The following is a 21,671-nucleotide window of genomic DNA, read 5'->3' as shown; positions in this document are numbered from 1 at the left end:
GGATTGAATTCTGTTCCTCTCTCTGCTGCAGAATTCCTGTGTGATGCTAGGCAAGTCGTTTAAACGAAACTTTTCCCAAGTGGTGACTAATTGATTTGAGTGCTCTGCAATTCTGGTTGCATAATTTGAGATACTAGGGGCTTATATGCAGAAATGCTGAGGGTTTGCAGCTGCAGCTGAAGTCGATTAAAGTCTGTGCCCTGAATGTATGAAATGTTGTTTGATACTGAGCACTTGGAAAAATCATATCTGGGATAAAATTAGCACCTGAGATTACTGAAGATTTTACCTTAATCTGTGCCTCATTTTACAATATACAAAAAAAGGCAAGTACTGTACAGTTGTCTCTTAAGATACCACAATGGTGAATAATATTGATGAACTCTGATGCCATCATGATGGGCTACAAAACAAATAACCACAGCTTCCAAACGTGTTTGAACAGCAAGCGGCTAAGAGCAGATGAGGCCACAAATGAAAAAATGCACGGAGAAAAGTCCTGAATAGCTGCTCACTAGGTAGGCAGTCATCTGTGTTGCATAAAGACAGGGTGTCAGGAGTAATGACGACAGATTGTAGTTCCTTTTCAGGGAACTACTCAGTTCTTCCCAAATCCCCTTTACCTGTTCAGAATACTCATTATTGTATGTAGCATCTTTATTATATTTCTGTTATCCCCTAATTTTAAAACTGTAAATTTATATTTTAGATTGAATTAAACTCAAATTAATCTCTTACCTTTTAGCAATCTCATTATTTTTTAATAATACCTTCTCTTGTTACTTAAAAAAAAAGAGTTACACCCTTTCTCAGAACAAAAGAATAAAATTCAAAGAACAAAAATAGGAACTTGACCAAAAAATTTTTATCCTTTTGGTCTGTTTGTCAGAAGTGTGCTCTTTGTTGATATTGCCACAGGATATACAGCTTCCACTGCTGGCATCTGCCTTAAGTTGGCTCAGGCTGGGACTAGCTGGAAGATGGGAGCTAGATGAGGAAACAGATTAATTTTAGTCTCCTTCTTCCTTTCTTCCTGCTTCCTGGTTTCTTCATCCTGCAGTAAATATTTCTGTTATTTTGTCCAGTGGTACTTAGTGTGACTGATTTTTTTTCAGAAATAGTTTTGCAGTATTTCTGCCACCACTGTTTTGTGTTTGGATTTTCTTCCTTCACCGAAAGACAAGTTACGAGAAGAAGAAATTGCATCTGATGGGAAAAAATCCTCCATGGATTAGATTCCATGGCTGGGGTTATGAGACAGAGGAAATGCAGCTTTGGCAACTCTCAGGACTGTCAGTAACAAAATGCTTATTTCCATGTAGTAGCTTTTGGATTTGCAGTCTCAGTCCTTTTCTCCCCCCCTGTGTTAAAAGTCACCCACTAATTATATTCTTGCTTGTATGTTGACCTTTCTTTTAATCTTGACTTTATAACTTGAAAATTCTGGGAGAGAACCCATGTTATAGGGATTTATCCTTGCTTCTTCTAAGTCCTGTGATCACGAAACTTTTCCTGTAGCTTAGGCATTTGAAATATTCTACATTTGCTAGTGTTTCTACTTGAGGCAGTAGGACCAGTTTTATCTCCCAACTTTCACTGTTATCTTTGACACTGATAATCCTGTAATCCCGTGTTGAGAGGCAGGTAAATGAATGGGTAATAGCCACTATCTTCTGCAGTCAGTTGTCTGAAACAAGACTTCTGGTAGCATAGTTAATGGGATGTAACCTGTGCCAAGTTTTTATTGCTGCTCACTCAGCTGCTGATTCTTCTTTTCCACAGACATAGAAAAAGTCATACTTTTCCTCTTTGTTTTGGTAGTGTTGCCTTTTGCAGTGTTTGTCTTGCTATCAGCTCTGCTCACCCAACTTTGTAGTTCCTGCAGTTGGCTACTGCTCTCTGTCCTGCTGGGTAATCTTATCTGTTACTTCTGCTTATGATGATGAGGAAATGAAAATGGGGATGGAGGAAGCAAGAGATTTCTTCGGTTGTCCAGTTTCAGTTCTGCTGTTGAGACTTGAGAATAGGCCTCTATGGGTGGATGGCAGCTGCCTTTTATATCAGTGGCTGAAAAACTGGCCTTACATTTGCCCCTTTACTTACTTTTGTCTCAGGAGCAGGGAGTATTTCCCAATGTATTTCACTCATTACTTCAGGGGCAATATTAGGCAAGAGCTGTAATATTGTGCCTTTCTCAGTCCTCTGATGGTGCTGATGGGCTATTTAGCTTCTCATCAATACAGGCTTGTTTTTGCTGAATTATTTTTATGTACAAAGAGAGAAGCAGGCATATACATGTGTTTGAAACTTGCTACCTTTTGTAGCGATGAGGTTGTTGGGTGTTACACTCAGCTAACTGAAGAACGCTTAAAGTAGATTGGAAGAAGTGTTTCCTTCGTGCTCATCTTCTCAGCTCCTCTTCCTTGCACAGACCTGCCCTCTGTCTCTTCTAGATTTGTCTCAGTTTCACAGCATCTGGTTCAGCTCCAGCCTTGCTGTGCATATTGCTGTGAGAGCAGAAGCTCAGCACATCCCAGCTGCTGCCTGGGCTGCTTCTGCAGGGAAATGCCCCATCATGAGGGTCTCCCGGTTTGGGCAGAGTCTGTCTTCTGCTCTTCTTTCAGCTCTTACAGGCCAAGAGTGCAGGCAATTTATGGATCAGCATGAACTCCCCTTCTTCCCTGATGCAAAAGATGCCTCCAGTATAGTACTGGAAGGGAAGAGCAGTAAGTGCTTGCAGGAAAAGGCTTTATGAAGAGCAGGGAACTGATCTTTCTACCCCTCACTTTGGCCTGGGTGGTTCAGTTAAAGCATTTTAATTTGAAAAACATAGAGGGCAGTTCAGGGAACAGCATGCCACTGTGTGTAACAGTATCTGCCCACAGCTGCCATAAATCTTGAGAGGTAATTATCTTCCTTAAGGATTATTTGGCTCATTCTCACTAAAAATAATGTCAGATAAGCATTTTTAGAGACCATTGTACCAGTTTTCCATACAAAATTGCTAATGAATGGGAAGGGCTGCCTTCAAGTCAGTTCCATTACAAGTCATTGCATATATGTGACTTTTTAAATATGGACATGATTTTTAATTTTTAAGATTATTTAGCTTTCTGTTGTTTATAAATTAATTGTGTGAATTCTGATTAATGGTTCATAATGCTAAACTTGATTTTTTAATCCAAGTACATTTGGACATTGGCTGCCTAATTTGACTCATACAGATTCTGGCAGATTTTGCCAATTGTCTTTTGGTATGATAGTGTCCTCTGCCTCCTGCCCTGGCCCTTGATCAGATTTGCAATGTTTTATGCCATCAAACTGTGAGCTGAAGTGGCCTGACAGTGCTCCTGCTTTCAGTTCATTTTGTTAGGACTGGTTTAGCAAAGTGGTGGGCCATAGCAATGGTAATCTGTTAAGCTTATTGGAGTTTAACTGAGCTGCTTTTTAGGTTTTAGGCTGGGATGTGTCTTACATGCAGAAATTTTGCTGATGCTGGCATCTGAAGTACGGAGAGTGATGGAGGGCATTCCTGTATTCTTTCAAGGAGGCTATGTACTAACTCAGCAGTGAATTACTATATAGGTAGTGGCATGTTACAACCTCCCTGAGGTCTTCTGGGTCCCGAGGTAGTAATAGCTCATTAAAATGGTAGTTAATGAGTATAAGGGGATCATTATATGACTCTCCTACATGACGGGTTGGGCTAAATCCTAACTAGTTCAGTAGAAAGTGTTCTAAATAACGAAGGAAAGAATTGGATAAATGCTGCTGGTAGTTCTTTATAAACCTAGCTATTTAAGGCAATGCCTTTGAAAAAATACTCATAGAAATACATTTTTAATAAATAAGTACAGGTTCATAAATGTATTCTAGAGCTTTCAGAGGTATTAATATCCTGTATAATGTCAAAGTTACCTTAACATAGTCTGCAATGAAGCATCTTTGGTTAAAAATGTGCAGTGTTTTACCACTTCTGATCAGTTGAGTTTGAAGTTCAAAAAAGAAAAAATATTTTCCCTCATAACTCCTTACATTTGGTGCCTTTTTTAAGATTTCAAGATTTGTAGACATTTTCTATTCTATATACCAAAAATAAAAGGTGGAACAATTTGTGGAAGGAGGAGAGTGACATTTCCCTAATGTGATTTTGTTCATGAAAAACATAACCACCTCATACATGAGATGATATTTTTTATCCCTTTCATTTAACTGGTTATTTTCTGGAGAAGGTATTAAGAATTTATCCAAGCTGAACAATATGGATTTTGTAGCAGGGAGATGAAAAACTTCTCGATCTCAGTAAACGCTTCATGTCTTCTTTCAGGCTCTAGAAGGACAAAGAAGTGAAAGACTGCAGGCTCAGGGACACTTGGATCTCACAGCTCAAGTTCAGTGGATGGGGCTGTTTCTAAGTGTCCTTTGCCTAAGGAAAATAACATTACTTCTACAAAATGAGCCCTTCAGAAATATCATAGCATGGTACAGAAGCTAGGCAAACAATAGGAAAAGGAGGGTGGAAGCAGATACAAAATATATTCAATGAAAGTGTATAAATATATTGTAAACATATATAATATGTATATGATTTTGAGAGAGATGCTCCTGCTTTCTTTCTTAAATGAAGAAATTATAACTGCTGTGCATGGATATGATTTACTACAATGGCTCTACCATATTTTCATTTAAGTGGTTTTGTTGTGGCAATTAAGTATGTATTTATGATAAACCAAATATATTTTTAAGAAAGTAGTTTAATTTAAAAAGAAATTTTAGTTGTAAAAGTTTCTCCCTGCTTTTCTTGTTTAGTTTAGTCCTTATTTTCATTTGACATTGTCAAGGAACCTTGCTGATCATATCTGCTTTATATTACCATCTTTCAAGGTTAAACCTGGTAACGGATGGAGAAGGTATTCTAAACTGAAATTATGTGGATGCCTTCTTAGTGATCACCTACTACAGGATGACTTCCTTAGTTCAGAGCAACTACTGTGTAATAGGAAAAATAAGCCTAATGCTTAGCAGTCCAAGTCATGGAGTGAGGTCCCATGGGACTTCATAGCAAAGAGGTGTTTCCTGCTGCCCCTTTATACGTACCACTCTTTTCGAAGCCCTTTTAGGTTTTGTGAAAATCTCGTTGACTCTTTCTTCCAGCACCAGTATCTGTCACCTTCAGTGTGACAAGAATACTGTCTTTCAGCCAGGACCTTTTAAACCACATAAACAGATACAGTAAATCCAGTTGGAATATTTTCAGAGTAATTATTAAATTGATCATCAAAAGTATATTTAAATTCTAAAATATAGGAATGTTAGTGACCTACTGTACCCTACTGTGACAGAGCTGGTTAAATTTAAGTCACGCCTGATACATGTATGCAAGACATGCTTGTAAAGGAGACTTCATCAGTCTGTTCCACCGATACGCTTGTGATGCTTCTAGGAGGTTTTCCTGGTATCTAACTTGGATCTTCCTGTGCTGCCATCTACCTGATAGTGCTTAGCCCTGGTAGATCAGACAAGGCAATTATTCAAGTTTCTCTTTAAAGCTGCCTTTTGCATATTTGAAGATGTTATGTCCTGCTGTCAGCTGCCTTTTCTTTAGGCTTAAGTTACTCTCGTTCTTTCAGTTTCTCTGAACAGTCACTTGGTTTTTTTTCTCCTAGATCCCCTATTAGTAAGATTTTTTTTGTTGTTGTTTCTTATCTGAGCAGGCTTATAGCTCTCTCTAATCACATTGTTTGAACTGGCCACGGCAATCTGCTGAGGTCTTACAATTGCTGCGTGACATGGCCCGGCTGCTCGCTGCCATACTGCTTGTGTCACGGCGCTGTGCTGCACTGAGAGGCAGCACCGTGCCACTGACTCTTGCTCAGCTTGTGATTTACTGTTTGTTTCTGCCTAAATGCTTTTTTTCTATCCCATGTTTGTGTAGTTGATGAATTCTGTCCAGATGTAGACCATTAGTCTTTGACTTAGGAAATAATGTCATATTTTTCTAAGAGCAGTTCTCCATTTTGTCCAGATCTTTTAAAATTCTGGTTCTCTTTGACTGCGTCTTGTAGGTTTTCCAGGTTAGTGTTAACGACCAGATTAAACACGATTCTATAATTTAGCTTGCTGACTAAAATATTGAGTGTGGACTTGGGGCAGACCTCATAAAATTCTGTTTGGTACACCTTTTCGTTTTTGACAGTTAGAGCCTTTAACTATTCAAGGTATTATTTATTTTCTTTCCATTTTGTTCTGCACCTGTAAGAGAAGCTTTGTGATACCCATGTTTTTGTAATTTGTTTTGAAAAAAAGGTTCTGCATTAAAAACATTACTTAAGTCACATATAAAAATGATCACTCTGTTCTTTCCAAACTTATTTAACTGTGTTCTTAAAACAGTCTAAGAAGTTAAGCAATAATTACAAATATAAATTAAGGTGTTGTATAAGTATTAAGTACTGCTGGAAAGGTAAGCTTGTTTACACCTTGTTTTGAAATTAGCGTGTGTATATGTATAAAAATATATAGGGTGAATGTGTGGACATATATATTGGTGTCTTTAGCTGCTGATAGGGCTGAGGAAGTTGCTAGTAAATAGTTAATGTTTATTCTGGAAGTTGATGCCTGTGGGGATTATTCACCCTGTAAATGTTGTGTTGATGCATAAGATAATGGGTAGATTTTTGAAAACTTCTGGGCTGGATGTAACTCTGCTTTGTTGGCTTCTTGTATGGCTTTATAATATATTCAGTCATACGTCCTATATCCTGTCTCGAGTGCCCTTTCCTCATTTTTTGGATGTCACAAGGGAGAGTAATAAACAACTTTAAAAAATAGGAAAAGTTTTATCAGTTAAAGATGTAGTCACAGTTCAATAATTAGTATCTCAAGCAATTTTTGTGGGCTTTATTTTACCTATTAATTTAGATATTTACCTTTTGTTAAAACCTAAATCTGTGGTCATTAGAAATCTCACTCCAAAAACAACCTTTAAACTGAGATCTAGGAAGCAGTTATTTGAGAAGATGGCTTGCTGTGTCAGAGTGGATGGGTCAGTAATGTCAGTTCTGGTGGAAGGGTGTAATGAGAACAGGAATAGCGTGAGGAGGAAGGGGTAAAGGTCTGGTATGGATATAGCCTTGCTGATTTTCTAATTTCCTATAATTCCTTGCCCTTTGAAAAGAAGTTGGAAACATTCTAAAGCTGAAATGTAGCAAGAAAACTATAAACAATAAAATAGCAGTATATTTTTGGCTTTACATTGTGGGAAGGGTCAGAACTTGTCTGATCCAACACCCAGAATTTTTGCTGCAGCTGTCCTTGAGTATAATATCACCTCTCTTGTAAATCCAGGGGCTGTGATATCTAGCAGCAATAGCATTAAGCAAGAAATGCATTACAGGAGACTCCACGTTTTGCTTTCCCTGCCAACCTAGACTGTAAAAACAGTGGTATTTCTTTGTAGCAGTTTAGTTCCTGTGAATATGTTGCAGGATTGGGAGTTTTGTAGGTAATGTTTTTGTCTGAGAGCTGTGGACTGGCAATCTCTGATATAATAGGCAGATTTTTAAGATAGCTCCCTAGAAACAACTTTCTTATGCCTATAAGGTAATACACACAGGTATATATAATTACATATAACTATAGTATAAAAATATATGTACCACATGTAAATATGTGAACAGTAAATGGCATATATGAAATAGAATAAAAATGAATATGTAATAGTGTTTATGGAAAAAGATGTGAAATAAATAAAAAATACCTACTCGTTCCTTCCTTTTGAACTACCAGAATAGAAAAACAAATGGAAATTAAATATAACGGTAGGCAGGATTTTGAATTAGTTACTATTGGCTTGAGTAATGTCCTCAGCTGTTGTTTCACAGCTTCTATCCATTGTGAATTTGAGGAGTGATTTTGAAAATGTTGAGAGTGGATGAGTGTTCTCTGCATCTCAGAGACAAAGCTTATGTTAAAACATAACTTATGGTTGTACACGACAGTCTTCTCTTGGGCAATCTAATTTTTCCTAAGTAATCATTTTCTGAAAAAAAATGTAAAAGGATGAAATAGTTTCAATGAAGAAAAAGATTATGTATACATACTGTTGTTCAAATTGGTCAAGAAAACCTAAGCCCATATAATTGTGCACATGTGCTGAGGAGAACACTTTTTTTTGGTTTCTCAAGCATGAGGCAGCAGAATTTTCTTTCATTTGGCATGCTAGACTGAAAACAGGGGTGTTCTTTCATTTGACACACTCCCCTGGAAACAAACATGCCAGGGAAGGGATTGTGCCAGTTATCAGAAGCTCACAGGAATACATTGTACTGGTTTGTATTCATTTTCATTTCATGAATTGCTTTAAAACTTAGCAACATAAAAAAGCATTAAAATACCTTTTTAGTATTATTTTTAGTTCCTATGTATTTCCCTGCTGTGCTGTTATTCAGTTTAAATCAATGGAATGTTGTGAGACACATGGCTGCGTTTGCAGATCTCTCCTCCTGCCTGCGTATGCTCAGGGCACTCATCTGTAGACAAGGAGCAAATTTGAGTTTAACTCATTTTACATCCCTGGAAAAGATGAGTGTCTTAGAAAGAAGTTCGATAAAATAAAGGGTAATTGAACAAAGGTTATGCAGCGAGAAATTTAAGCCAAAACTCAGCTGGTATCTATTAACTATGAAAGTTCACAGATAATGCTTGGTCTTCTGGGAGACACTTGTTTTCCTTTCCTAGAGTTTTTTATATATATATATCTATATAACCTATATATAATCTTCAGGATTGCCAGCAGGTCCTTCCCACCTCTGGAATTTTCTACAAGATTCTATTTCCCTCATAAATGTTTTTCCAAGTGCAGACTTGGCAAGCTTAGGTGTACTTCTTGGAACTAATCTGATCATGGGAGATTAAATTAGGACCAGGTTGAAGTGAATATGTGTGAAGCAAGTCTGGGAGTGCTATTGAAGAGGGGTGTGTGTGTCAGCCTGTGGTGAACCAGCGTGAGGGTAAGAACCGGGCTGGAAGAAGGGTCGCTGCCATATGGTTTCCATCTTAAGAATTACCTAGAGAAGGGTCGTGGAGCAACAGCAGTCACTGTTCTGTCCCCATATGAGAATGAGACACAACAGAGGGGATCACATTGTCTTCCTTGATGCTGCTTAAGGAATGAGGACAGGGGATATTTAATAGTTGACCTACAGTCATGTTTGTTTGTTCTCTAACACTTAGGGATATTAGTTTTCTGTGGACTTCACATGAAGACAAACTGGTAGAAAGTAGCAGTGTTGACACAGTGTTTAATAGACGGTGGCAGCTTCTGTCTAGTATCTGCCCCTGCTTGTTTGTGATTTCTGTGGGACAACCTGTGCATCCTGCAGTGTCAAATCATGGAAGAAAAATATGTGATGGTGAATTTACAAAGCTTACTTTCTGTTTCTTTTTCTGTACCGTTTGTCTTCAGCTTGTATGCCTGATGGTTACCAGAAGGAAAGTAGTGGCTTATACCCTTTCTTCTACACAAAAGTACTGAATGAAATAGTTTTATTGAAGAAACCACATTCATTTGAGTGCTTGAATTAAAAAAAAAAAAATCCAAACATAGGAATTATATAGCTTTGATTTATCATTTGGGAAGGCTAAAAAAGACCTCATGAGGGCCTACCTGCACTGAAGTTACTTACAGATTTGCACTTGAAATAGTCAGCTGGTGTTCTATACAATTGTCATTTTTTGCCATGTAGCTTCAACAACCTGGCTGTGGAGAATTCTATGCAGTCATTCAGCAGTCCTGCAGTGGAATAGATGTACTGATGTCTTTCTCCTTTCACCCTTTAACCAGTAACTGGACAAACTGCAGGTGAATAGAAATGTGATTTCTATCTGCACACTTGTTTCCTGGACCATGTGCCTTCCCATTGCTAATAAAGATACTGCCACCTATTTGAAGACATTGGCAGGCATATTTAAAACCCAGGATGAATTGAGCACATTTACTGCGTTAGAAGCAGTTGCTAAATTGTAAGTAACTAAGTCTTGTTGTATAACTGCATTGCTCTCAAGGGAACAATTTAGATTTTGAATTGTGTATGTTGGTAAGTGAAAACTATGTAGACATTGATTATTTTTCCCCTTGACCTAATCACTGTTTGCCTATGGCAATATCTGATATGTTATGTGTTCACCAAAATTGTCTTGGGACTACAATGAGGCTTTTTTTTTTTTTTTAGCTTCATTAGTAATCATAGTTACATTAGGAATAGAAGGCAGTGGAACAGTATACTTGTAGTGTGTACCACACCAGTTATTCTGTTTATTGTAAAGATGGAAGTGAAGTCTGTAGTGGGAATCTGAATTTGTATAGACAGAGGAGGAGACCAGACTTGAATCTTTGTGCATTTTCAGCAATAATTTAATTTTCAAAGAATGGAAGGCAAATGGCCATTTAGGTGTTGTGGTTTTTTTTTGGTTTTGTGTTTTGTTTTGGTTTTTTTTTTAAAATCCTTTGTGTTTCTGTGTCTGTAATTGTAGTGTAATGATAGAAATTTCCTTACTAATATTAGAGAATATGAAAAGGATTCCAAGTAAAATAAAATTTAGTAATGTGTTTTTCATTGTCCAAATTAAACAAGCTGCCAAAAGTACATGTCATAAATAGTGAGAAGAATGATTCTCCCCCATCCTTTGAATATAACATGTATTGTCCTTGAGGCAAAAGTCTCTAAGTCCAACAGAGAACTTTAAGAAATGTGTTTGACTTTGGCATTCTGCTGATTACTTCAAATGATAATTTTGTTTGTGTGTTAAAATACTTGTTTGTAGTGTAAGGGATTATGTGAAAAAATGTGGAAGACTGAACTTTCAACTTCTACCTAGAGGTCATGTAACTAGGCACATGGATACTCTGATGGTTCAATGAAGTGTTAGGAATTTAAAAATTCCCTCATGAATACTTGCATATTTGCATGCATTAGAGGCCAGACTGTGGCCTATCTAAATATAGGCTCGCAGTTTGGTATTTCTGAGAACTAAGTCTGGCACAAAACAAAGAGAGATTCAACCTTGAAAGTGTGATGGGACAATATTGCTTTGGAAGGATAGATATCAAGAAATAGGGTGATGCGTGAGATGTTTGTATCCACATGAGGGAGACAGTGTGACAGGCTCATTTGCCTTAGTTGGTGGCAAAATCTGCTAACCTGAGGCAGTGTTGGGGAAACCAGTGAATGAACTTGCTGTCTGTAATATTACCAGCTCCTTCTGCTGTTAACTGAGGTGCCTAATGAAGGTTTTATTTTTCCCTCTGTAGATGTAACTGAGATCAAGGTTTCTAAATTCTAAACGAAGCCATTGAACATGTTGCCTGAGCTTTTTCTTTTAAAACAAACAAAACCTTAGTGTGATCATGGTTTTCTCTAGTCTGACCTTCTGCCCTAATATGTAAAGTGTCTTAATCTGCAGAAAATACTGACTCTTAACTCTGTGTTTTGTTGCTTGGCCTTTCTTAAAATGTTACTAACGGTGGCCAGCAGAACCAGGTAGCTATAAACGATGGTCTTAGAACAGATGATTTCAGTTTGGGAGATGTTTCTTCATTAGTTTGAAAATAATAGTTCTTTATAGCTTATTTAGAGTCCTGCATTGCTAGGAAGTCCTGTAATGACAAGAGACTTTTCTCAAAAACCAACCACTTTTGTTGAGGGGAGATCCTGGAGGATCTGGAACCTTGCCTGAAGATGCCTAACATTACCTGTAGGTAGCATTAATGAGCAAAATCTTTGGAACATACAACATTACCCGGTGTTGGGTTGGCTGGTGGCGTGATGAGTTGCTTAGCAGGCAGAATTACTGCATTAGAAATTCCTATGTGCCAGTTGTAATGAAATAATTTACAGTAACATCCGTTATTTAATTATCTATTGATACTATTGTACCCTCTTCAACCTTTTAGGGGCTTAATTACAAGAAGCTGATATGGTGATAAAGATCACTTTCATGGTTTAGCTAAAACCATGGCCAGTAAACTGTTTCCTGTCTTTGATATAGTAGTATTTAAATAATTATATTTTGTTTGAAGACAAGCCCATGTTGTTTATGAAGTGGCTGACAGGGTTGGTAGATGAGGGGAAACAAAACAATCTCTACATTATTTCTGGTAGCTAAGATGAATAATCTGGTTTTTTGAATTTATACATTTTTATTTTAACTTCTCAAGGTGAAGCAACATAAATATTTAAGCAACTTGATTATTTCAGAGTTGTCTTGGGATCTCTTGCTTTGCTGAAGCATTAAACATATAAACTACCTTTTGTCCTGATCTTTTACACAAATAATCCTACTGCTACCAAATAAAACTAAGGTTTAAGTTCTTCAGATACAACTGAAAACACTGTAACTTTTTTTTGCTTGTTTGTTGTTTTTGAAGTAATTGGAAGAGTACTGTGGGACAGCTTGCTAAAATGCTTTTATCAGTTTTTTAACTTTTAATCAGGAGTGCTCCAAAAATAATACCAAGCATCTAAGTGTATGGTAGAGAAGGAATAAACTGTGGTTGTTTATCCCAGATACATGGTCTAGAGGTACTCATTTGTTGAGGTTATCATGATCTCAGTCCCTCATTTTTAAAAGATATTTTTACATGGCATTTTCACATTTATTCATAAAATTCTATTAAGTGTATTTCTCAAGAATTTAATGTTTCTCAGAGCTTAGAATAGATGTTTAGTCACTGTCTCTTCCTTCCCCTTAACCGAAAGTTAAAAATAAACCTATAAAACAATGGCAATATGAAACAACTCATTGGCGGTAATCAAGCTGGAAGCAAGCTGGTACTTTAGCTTAAAAAATGCTTATGTGGTCTTTTCAGGAGAAATCTTCTTTTGACAGACAAAAGATTATGGACACTCCAGTCTTGTGTTAGGCGATAATGCCAACTTCCTTAAAATATAATTTCAGAGCTGAGTTTTTCAAATTCTGCATTTTCCCCCGCTTTTCTCCTTCTCCTCATTCAGTCTTTGTCTATTGCAGGCCCAAACTTGTATACAGCATTGTAATAGCCTCATATTATAAACTGAAAATTTTAAAACGAAAATAATGATTTGTAATAAAAAGCCTGACAGACTAATTACAGTATTGCATTAATTATTATCTTGTTTCAGCTCTGTTCCACAGCTAATTCAGATCTAGGTTTTGGTGTTTTTTTAATCCCTATTGACACTGTAATTTTGAGAGAGAGACTATACTTGGGAACAATATATATAAAATTAAGAAATAAAAATTGTCAAATAAACAGTTGTTTTCTAAAATGTTGCCTCAGACATATTAGTAATAGAATGCAAACAGTTCTGTTTCAGTGTGATGATTTGTGAATCTTCTGGTGAAGATATATATATATTCCTATATAATATGGAATACAACTCTTGATATCTTTGTTTCTGGATATCTTTATAGCATGTACTAAATAGCAGTCATTAATCCAGAAACTTGCATTTGTGCAGCTAAGTTGGTGCATCATTTTACATTTTGAGTTTTATTTTTTCTCCTAAAATGTGTGCAACTCTTATAATGGCTAAGATATAGATTGGTGTCAGTGCTATAGTATAGCTCCAAGACTACAATTTACTTTAGAAAAATGCAGTTCTTTAGACATGGTGAAGCTGAAGTTGAATGGAAGTCCTATTAGGAGTGAATTGCATGTAAATATTAATAAGGGAAGAGTTCTTAGCAAGTCCTGAGTTTGGGAAATTGAGCATGATAATTTGCTGGAATTATGTCTGTCTTGAAGATATGCAGATGCAATAATTTTCAGTTTTCATTTGAACTTTTAAATGGTGCAGAAGGTGCCTGGGTTAGGTTTTAAGCAAGAAAGTGTTTGGAAGTATTGGCAAATGTCGTTGTAATGGATGTATGATAATGAAGGGAGTTGAGAGATGAATTGGACTGAATGACTGTTAAGTCATTTAGGCTGGGGTGGCTGCAGGTTTGGTTGTTAGATGTCTCAAAGTACGTTTCCTTAGTTCCTGCACTTGGTTGGCTGCCTTCAGATCTTAACAAAGTTCAGGGAATCAGTTTCTGACAATTTGCTTTGTTTTCCTTTTTTTCAGGATGCTTCATCTGCAGACATTCGGAAAGCATATCGAAAGCTTTCACTAATTTTACACCCAGATAAGAATAAAGATGAAAATGCGGAAACACAGTTTAGGCAAGTAAGTGCAATGTGTGGCAATAAAAGTTTTAGGGCAAATAGAATCAAAATTTTTTTATGATGATGTAATTTTAGTAAGAACAATGGTACACCTTTGAAATGAATAAGTTAAACATTGAATTACACTTTCCCTGATGTAACTAGACTAAAACCAAATACACTTTTTATGGAATTAACTTGTTGAATAGCCTGGATTTAGTATTTACCTGTATATTAAAATAATTTGAACATAATACTTATACTCTTAGGAGGAAAATATATTTTGCACTTTGAAAAGCAGTGTGGAAAATTTCTGATCAGTTCTCAACACAAGACCTAGCTAGGCATAATTTAATGAAAATTATTAGTTTTAATTATTTAATTTTCAGCCTTTGAGTCTTTATAGAGTGAAACAACATGACTTTGTAATTAGCTCTACGTTTAAAATGTACCTCTGATGACTGAATACAGCCTACTTAATTTCACTAGGATCTTTAGGATGAAACAAGTGATACCTATTTTTAAGGTGTAACTGAAACACGACTCAGTTTGACAGATGTGAGGAGGAGGAAAAAGTCTTGAATTGCTTGTTTGTGTCTGGTGACACTTTGTGTATGAATATGTCACTATTTCTTTTGCATACTGGGTTTTCTTTTTAGTCTTGTAGGGAAAAGTGAGAACTGGCAGAGGTCATTGGTTGGCAGATGTAAATATGATACTACCATTCAAACTTGATAAACTCAATCATAAAGTAAAATCTTTTTCTGTGTGTTTGTTTTCCTTTTTGTTTGTTTTAGTTGGTGGCCATCTATGAGGTTTTAAAGGATGAAGAAAGGAGGCAGACGTAAGTTAAATTGCACAGGTTCTTAAATAAAGTATTCATACCAATGCTGTATTCAAGGCCTATTTGACTTAATTGTAACACTTCACATGATTTTTTTTTTTCGTAATTCGGGTTTGTAATTCCCAGGTAGATGTTTTATTAAAGATTGTATGTGGCTTAAAGGGGAAGGTGGTATTTTTGCATGACAGACTCTTTTTTTCTCCTCTAAAACTAGTATTTGAAAGACCTTTAAAAACCAGCTGTTATTTCAAGCAACTTTTTAAAGCTCTTAACAGTTTTTTTTTCTCAGTTGTGCCAATTATCACTGCTTATTTTATTAAAAACTGTGGTTAAAAATATTGACCACCGATTCAACTGTCAGTCATACCTCCCTGTGTCAATACAAGGTTTTGTTGCATGATATTTAGGGATTATTTCCAGTCTATGTCATCCTCAGCTTTGTTTTCTGTTGCTTAGTTCATAGGGGTTTTGCCTTTTTCAGATGTATTATCTCTAATGTTATAAGGTTTAATATACGTAGCATATTTTTTTAATAGATACTAATTGTGCCTACTGCTTCTGCAACAGAACCTGAAGGGATAGGATAAAGAACTGAAAACATGGGGCAGATCTGCTTTCTGGAAGACTATTTTGAACTTATTTTTTTATATATTTTTTTAACAAATAGACATTTCAACCAATTACCAGGAGAACTGAGACACAAAACAAGTTTTGCTCTTTGGTTGGAGTTTTAGTAAATCATCTTTCAGCTTACAAGTCTTCAACCAGGGTTTTATGAGACATTTCTTGAAGGGATTTTGGCTTTGTAGATGTCTTGGGAGGAGTCCAGGGTTTATACTGCAGATTATATACTTTGTTAATCCCCTCTTCAAGTGTCATGAAAATGTACTTCATGGAAGCACTTTTGGAAAATTTTTTTTTATTTCATCCCTCTAAAGAGAATTTCATTGTGAAGTTACACTGAAGGAAAGTTTTTTAAAAAAATGTTAGGTCAGTGATTTCAGACCACTTGAAGTGAGTTACCTCCCAAATATTCCCAATTTTTTGTTTGTAATGTTGTTAACGTACACTTTTGGGATATTGCCTCTTTGGATCTTAGCTCCATCATGGAACTTACAGGAATTTCCTTGCAGCTGTAATAGAAGCTTTTTGCATGGAACTGTGATGCAGTAGCTTGTAAAAGTTATGGTTTAAACCTTGCATACGTTACAAATGTGACCAATGTACCCAACTACTGTTAGTAAGTACAGCAGTGATTACAAATGAGAAATTCAAGCAGCAGTAGATTGTTCTTGCTCAGATTGATTTAATTGTCAGTAACTTATTTTGTGCATAGGCAACGTCATATTTTTCTTGCATGATGTGGATATATGGTTGATACTGATTCTGTAGTTTAATAAATATAAATGTAGTGGATTAAGTAGCGTTGCTTTCAGAGAATTTTCTGGAAACAATATGCTGAGTTTAGAAATAAGATGTTAAGCAGAACTATATGGTCTTATTACTCTGAGAAAACCTTTGTTGATCAGGTTTATTGCATAGTCTAATGATAAACTCTGTCAAGCTTGTAAATGGAGGGTGGCCTGTAAGGTGTTGTAGCATGTCTCCAATACAAGTCTTAAGTAAGTGTGGTAGGAGCTGCTCCCCCTGTAATATTGTTTGTGTTGTAATGTAGCTCGAGGGTTTCTTGCAACTGTACAGCCAAGGGAAGTGGGGAGTTCTTGTTTGTTTTTTTTTTGGAATCTTTCTACATTGGTTTTTGATATTTGGCTTTGCATTATGTGAGGTGATGGACCTAGTGGAAGAGGCTCAAAGTTTATTGTCATACCCATGCACTGGGTAGAAACTATGCACCCTTGGGCTCTCAGGGCTTATTAACTCAGTTTAATATTCATTCCAGAGATACTGTAACAAGGCTTTCTGCCACATTTCTGTGGGTGTTTTCTTGGTTTGTTGGTTTTTTTTTGTGTTTTGTGGGGTTTTTTTGTTTGGTTTTTTTTGTTTTTAGACCTGACCTGAAGACCTGATGAGGATGAGATAGAAATTAGTTCCACTTCTTAGAAGTTGGTGAGGAATTCTGGCAGTTAAGCTGGGAATTCACAATTAGGCACCCAAATGGTTTGGAACATGAGTTTACACCACTGAGAGAAGAGTGAGCTTCAGGCTTCTACTGCTGTAGTGAAGTTTGCTGTACCTGCCTCTTACTGCTCATCTCCAAAGTGATGTAGTGCAGCGTCAGTCCTGGTGTGTGCACAGAGACTGGAACCAGCAAAGGCAGGAATAAGGTCCTACCCTGTATGAGAGAGTGATGAACTCCCTTTGAAACAATGAAACCCCTTCTCCATGTCCTGGCTAACATCAAAGGTGTTGTTAATGTGGTTTGCTCTTTTGAGAAAGTTATAGTTGCTTGTGAGATACATTAATATCATTAGTAGTGCTACAGAATATAGTAGTATTATGTGTTAGTACTTTTGTCCTACACACTTTGAGTGATACATAATCAAAGCATTCAAATATTCTAACAATAAATGTCCATGCAGCATTGTTTAATGTAGCACTGTTTAACATTAAACATCCAAGCAGCAGAACACAAATTTTTGGTTTGTGTACACGCTGTGTATTTTGCTAGAGTGTGAAATTTCAGAAAGTTTATCTTTAGAGTATGTAGAGATAGGTGCATTTATTGTTAAATCAATTTATTAGCCTTTGGCTGTTTTAATTTATGAAAAAATAGATAGTCTTATGCACTTCTGGTAATTGTAATTAGGCAGAAATCTTAGATTTTATTTTCATTATTTGTTACCATTTTAAGGAGCTTGTATTACCTACCAGGCCTGTCCTCTGTAACAATGTGAGCTTGATTACAGGAAGCATTTGCAAAGGAATCAAGATATGCTTGTTTAGAGTAAGAAAGGTGTTTATCTGAGTTCTCATTATAATTAAATGTCTATATTCATAGGTATAAATTGTACTGACTGATGTTGCACTGGATTTCTTTGACAGCTTGAGGAAAAAAAGGTCCCCCAAAATAAAAAGCACCAGCGCAATCTTCCCGTAGTTCAGAATAGGTCTCATTAATTCAAGGTTATAGTATATAAACCATATCAAGTCTCTGAAATAATTTGAAATATGAAATCGAGTGGGTCTCTTAAAGGGAAAAATAAATTTTAATTATGTTGAAATAGATGATACTGTAACTAGTGCAGTTAATGGATTTTTTTTTCTTGCAGTAGAATTGATTCACAAAGAGTTCTAAAAACTATTTTGTGAAACTTTACAGAAGAAAGAAATTTTAATAGTCTTGCAATTTGTTACTTGTTATTTACAAGACTAACAAGTCTTGTATAGAATCCTGAGTTTTAAAGTAAGTATTTAACATATTTCTGAGTGGGGATTTGTTTTTGTCTTTTTGTTTCTGTATGGGTGCTTTGGGGTTTTTGCAGCTACATTTCAGAGGCAATTGGTATATTCATATGTCAGAAATTTGCCTTATTCTGTGTGCATGTGTTTTAGGAAATAATAATGCAGATATAGATTTTCTTCTCAGCTTGGGTTGTTTTTTTTTTTCCTTACATAGATTTACAATTAATATAGGTAGCTAAAAGAATGCTTTTTAATTAAATTGTGAATGTAGTTATTGATGCACATGGATTAACCAACTGTCTTTAATAGTTAATGTAAGTTTCTATAAAGAAATAATTTAATGAGAAACTTACTTTTAATTAAACCACCTTATAAATTTGAAGAATCAAGATTTAAAAATTATGGGAAGCTTCTGTGTTTCAGTAGGATCATTTTCCAGTTGAAAACCTAAAAATCACTGATATCTTTATTTTTCAAATACAGCGCTTAATGACTATTGAAAGCAGTGATTTATCTTTTAACAGTATATATTCTAAAAAGTGGGTTATAATAGAAGCTATCTTCCCTTAAAATGGCCAGTCGTGTGAGCCATAATGCTCATTGATAGTAAAATCAATAGAGCATTGATTCTGAGACTTAATCCTTGGAGACTGTTGTTCAGAACAGCGGACATAGCCCAGTAAATACCGAGTGCTGTTTAAAGCGCTTAATGCAAGAGGCTCTGCTGTCTTAATTTATTTTTTCTCAACAGATAATTTATAATAGAACCTGGTTGCCAAACATTAGTTTGAAATCTTGGTTTACATATTACTATGTTATTACCATTTGGGTATGTGGACCTTATTTAATCAGTGGCCACTTTTTCAGTACATCAGTTAACAACCATTAGTGTACAAGAAAGGCAACTGCTTAATAAATTTATTGTAGTATTAAAAAAAAACAAACCAAACTTCTACATGTGTTTTTTTGTGAAGCTTTCAAAAGAACAACTTATGTGAAATCTTGTTATGAACGTAAATTTTTTTAAAAAATGGTTTTGTTTCTAAAATAATCTGTTATCACTAAAATCTTTTGTAAATGCATTGTTACTTTTTAAATGCTAAAACTTCTACTTATTTCTTAAAAAAAAAAATCAAGTAGAAGTTTTACTTTTGGAATAACATCCTAAGCAATTTTTCTGAACAGAGTTTGTGTTAAAGCATCAGTAGCTAATTCGTTTTGACTTACTGGGAAAGGAAAGAACTTACTAGTTCAAGTTTTACAATAATAGCTATTTATCTTAGTATTCCTGTAGTTGTCATGGAAGATAGAATTTTGTTAAATGAATTTTACTTCTGGTAGCATTGAGAACACAGAAGAATCCTGAGGTGTTAAATCTTTTGCATAGAAATAACAGTGACAACTTGAACAAATGTTTTATCAGAATTCAGCTTTTCCAGATATGCATTAAATTAAACTGTATTTTTTAATTGAAAACCCCTGTCTCTTTTTCTGCTTAAAAAATGAATTTGCTTGTGGAATTTTTTTTTTTAGTACATCTCCAAGGTATCAATTTAATAACTATCAAAGTAGCTAGTGCAGTTGTTGCATTTAAATTGATTTACATGTCAAGACTGGCAGTTTAGCAGCTGCGCTATTATTCCTGGATTGGTCAATTTACTTGAGAAAAACCTACTACTGAGTTCTACTGACCTGCATGACAATATAGGCCCTATTTCTATTCCTGTAATTAGGCCTGCGACTAACTCAGAATATTTTTAATTAAAATATTTTGGTCAATGTGTTGCACCAAATTAGGCCTTTCAGTGCAGATTTAATTCTGGAAATGGTGTGATTAGAATATGTAATGAGTCGTGTTCAATTTAAGATTAACAGGTTGTGTATCTTAAACATACAGGTTTTTCGGTTTACTGTAGAGATTTTTGTTTGAAATTTTACTCTGAAAAGTTAATTACAAAAAATCTGTTTTGCATGTCTGTCGTTTGTTTATTTTTAAATTTATGATATACTGTAAATAAAAGAACCCAGACATACTATGATTTTTCAAGACATTCGTGTGAAGGAAAACAGACAAATTGTCATAAAATGTTTTCTGTACAGTTAGTAGTTTTAGTAAAATTAAACTGTTTCAAAATAGATTTATTTTGGAGACAGCTTTTCAAATAGAAAATTAAAAAAGTAATGAACTTTGTTTTCAAACATCAATATCAAGCCTCTAACTTAAGCTCATATCTTGCACTGAACGAATGTTAAGTCTGGCAGGTCTTTACCTGATGGATATTGTGCCTAATGGATATTGTGCTACTAAAGGACCAAAAAAAAAAGCAAAGGTACCTCGTCCCTCCCACCAGCACTTGTGCATTTAATTTTTAAAAGATAAAAGGGTTTCTAGTGTTTGAGACATTTGTTCTTTGCTGCTTATATAATAGTTAGTGGGTTATTTACTTCTGTCATGGAGACCTGCCCACTGATTACTGGGCAGGTAGAACACATCTACGTTTTTGAAGCCTCTTATTTCAGAAGTGCATGAACTTGGATGGGCTCGAGGGGCAGGGGAGTGTGTGGGGAGTGTTGCAGGAGCATTTGAATTACTTTTTTTTTTTTTCCCTTGAAAGATTAGGAACGTTTCCCAAGCGTTTGGTTCTGTCTTCTGTTTGTTTCCAGATGCAATCCTAGCTGCTGACAAAACAAGGCATTGCTCTCTAAAAAGAAAAATAATAATAAAAAATTACTAAATGATCTTTTGTGTGTGTATTATTCAAGCGCTCTGTGGATTATCTTTTGTTTTATAATTGGATGGTTTGGCTTATTTTATTTTTAGCTCTCATGAAAGCATGTTGTGTTTGCTACTGTAGGTATGATGATATTCTGATCAATGGACTACCAGATTGGCGACAGCCTGTGTTCTACTACAGGCGGGTGAGAAAAATGAGCAATGCTGAGCTGGCATTACTCTTGTTCATTATACTCACAGTGGGTCATTATGCTGTGGTTTGGTCAATCTACCTGGAAAAACAGCTGGTAAGTATTGGTAATAAATCAAACTTGCTTCAATTATTAGTATTGAATTTCCTGCAGAAGTTTGCATATTATAGAGATCTTTACCTCTTCCCCTGGTTTGAATTTGTGGTTTTTCGTATTTTAAAAGGGTTTTTTTTGAAATGGTGATAATTACAGAATGAGGTACGTAACATCTCAGAAATATTAAGGTTTAACAAAACTACTTAGTTTTCCTAGAATTGGTAATAAATTGCAAGAGATAGTCCTTTGGTTTTTAAC

General features: G+C 35.6%; 1 protein-coding gene across 2 annotated transcripts in view; it reads left to right on the top strand.

Annotated features, from left to right (window-relative positions):
• Window positions 1-21,671, top strand: part of DNAJC1 (DnaJ heat shock protein family (Hsp40) member C1) — a 102,663-nt gene that overhangs the window by 22,666 nt on the left and 58,326 nt on the right. For both annotated transcript variants that reach the window (XM_050325669.1, XM_050325678.1), the window contains exons 2-4: window positions 14,106-14,207; window positions 14,983-15,029; window positions 21,248-21,413. In XM_050325669.1, coding sequence (XP_050181626.1) covers window positions 14,106-14,207; window positions 14,983-15,029; window positions 21,248-21,413 — 315 coding nt within the window. The remainder of the gene's footprint in view (window positions 1-14,105; window positions 14,208-14,982; window positions 15,030-21,247; window positions 21,414-21,671) is intronic.

The sequence above is a fragment of the Myiozetetes cayanensis genome, unplaced genomic scaffold (assembly GCF_022539395.1).
Source record: "Myiozetetes cayanensis isolate MyiCay16 unplaced genomic scaffold, myiCay2020 scf1, whole genome shotgun sequence".
NCBI classification, from domain to species: domain Eukaryota; kingdom Metazoa; phylum Chordata; class Aves; order Passeriformes; family Tyrannidae; genus Myiozetetes; species Myiozetetes cayanensis.
The sequence above is the reverse complement of the archived record's forward strand: the minus strand, read 5'-3'. Positions and strand labels throughout refer to the sequence as shown.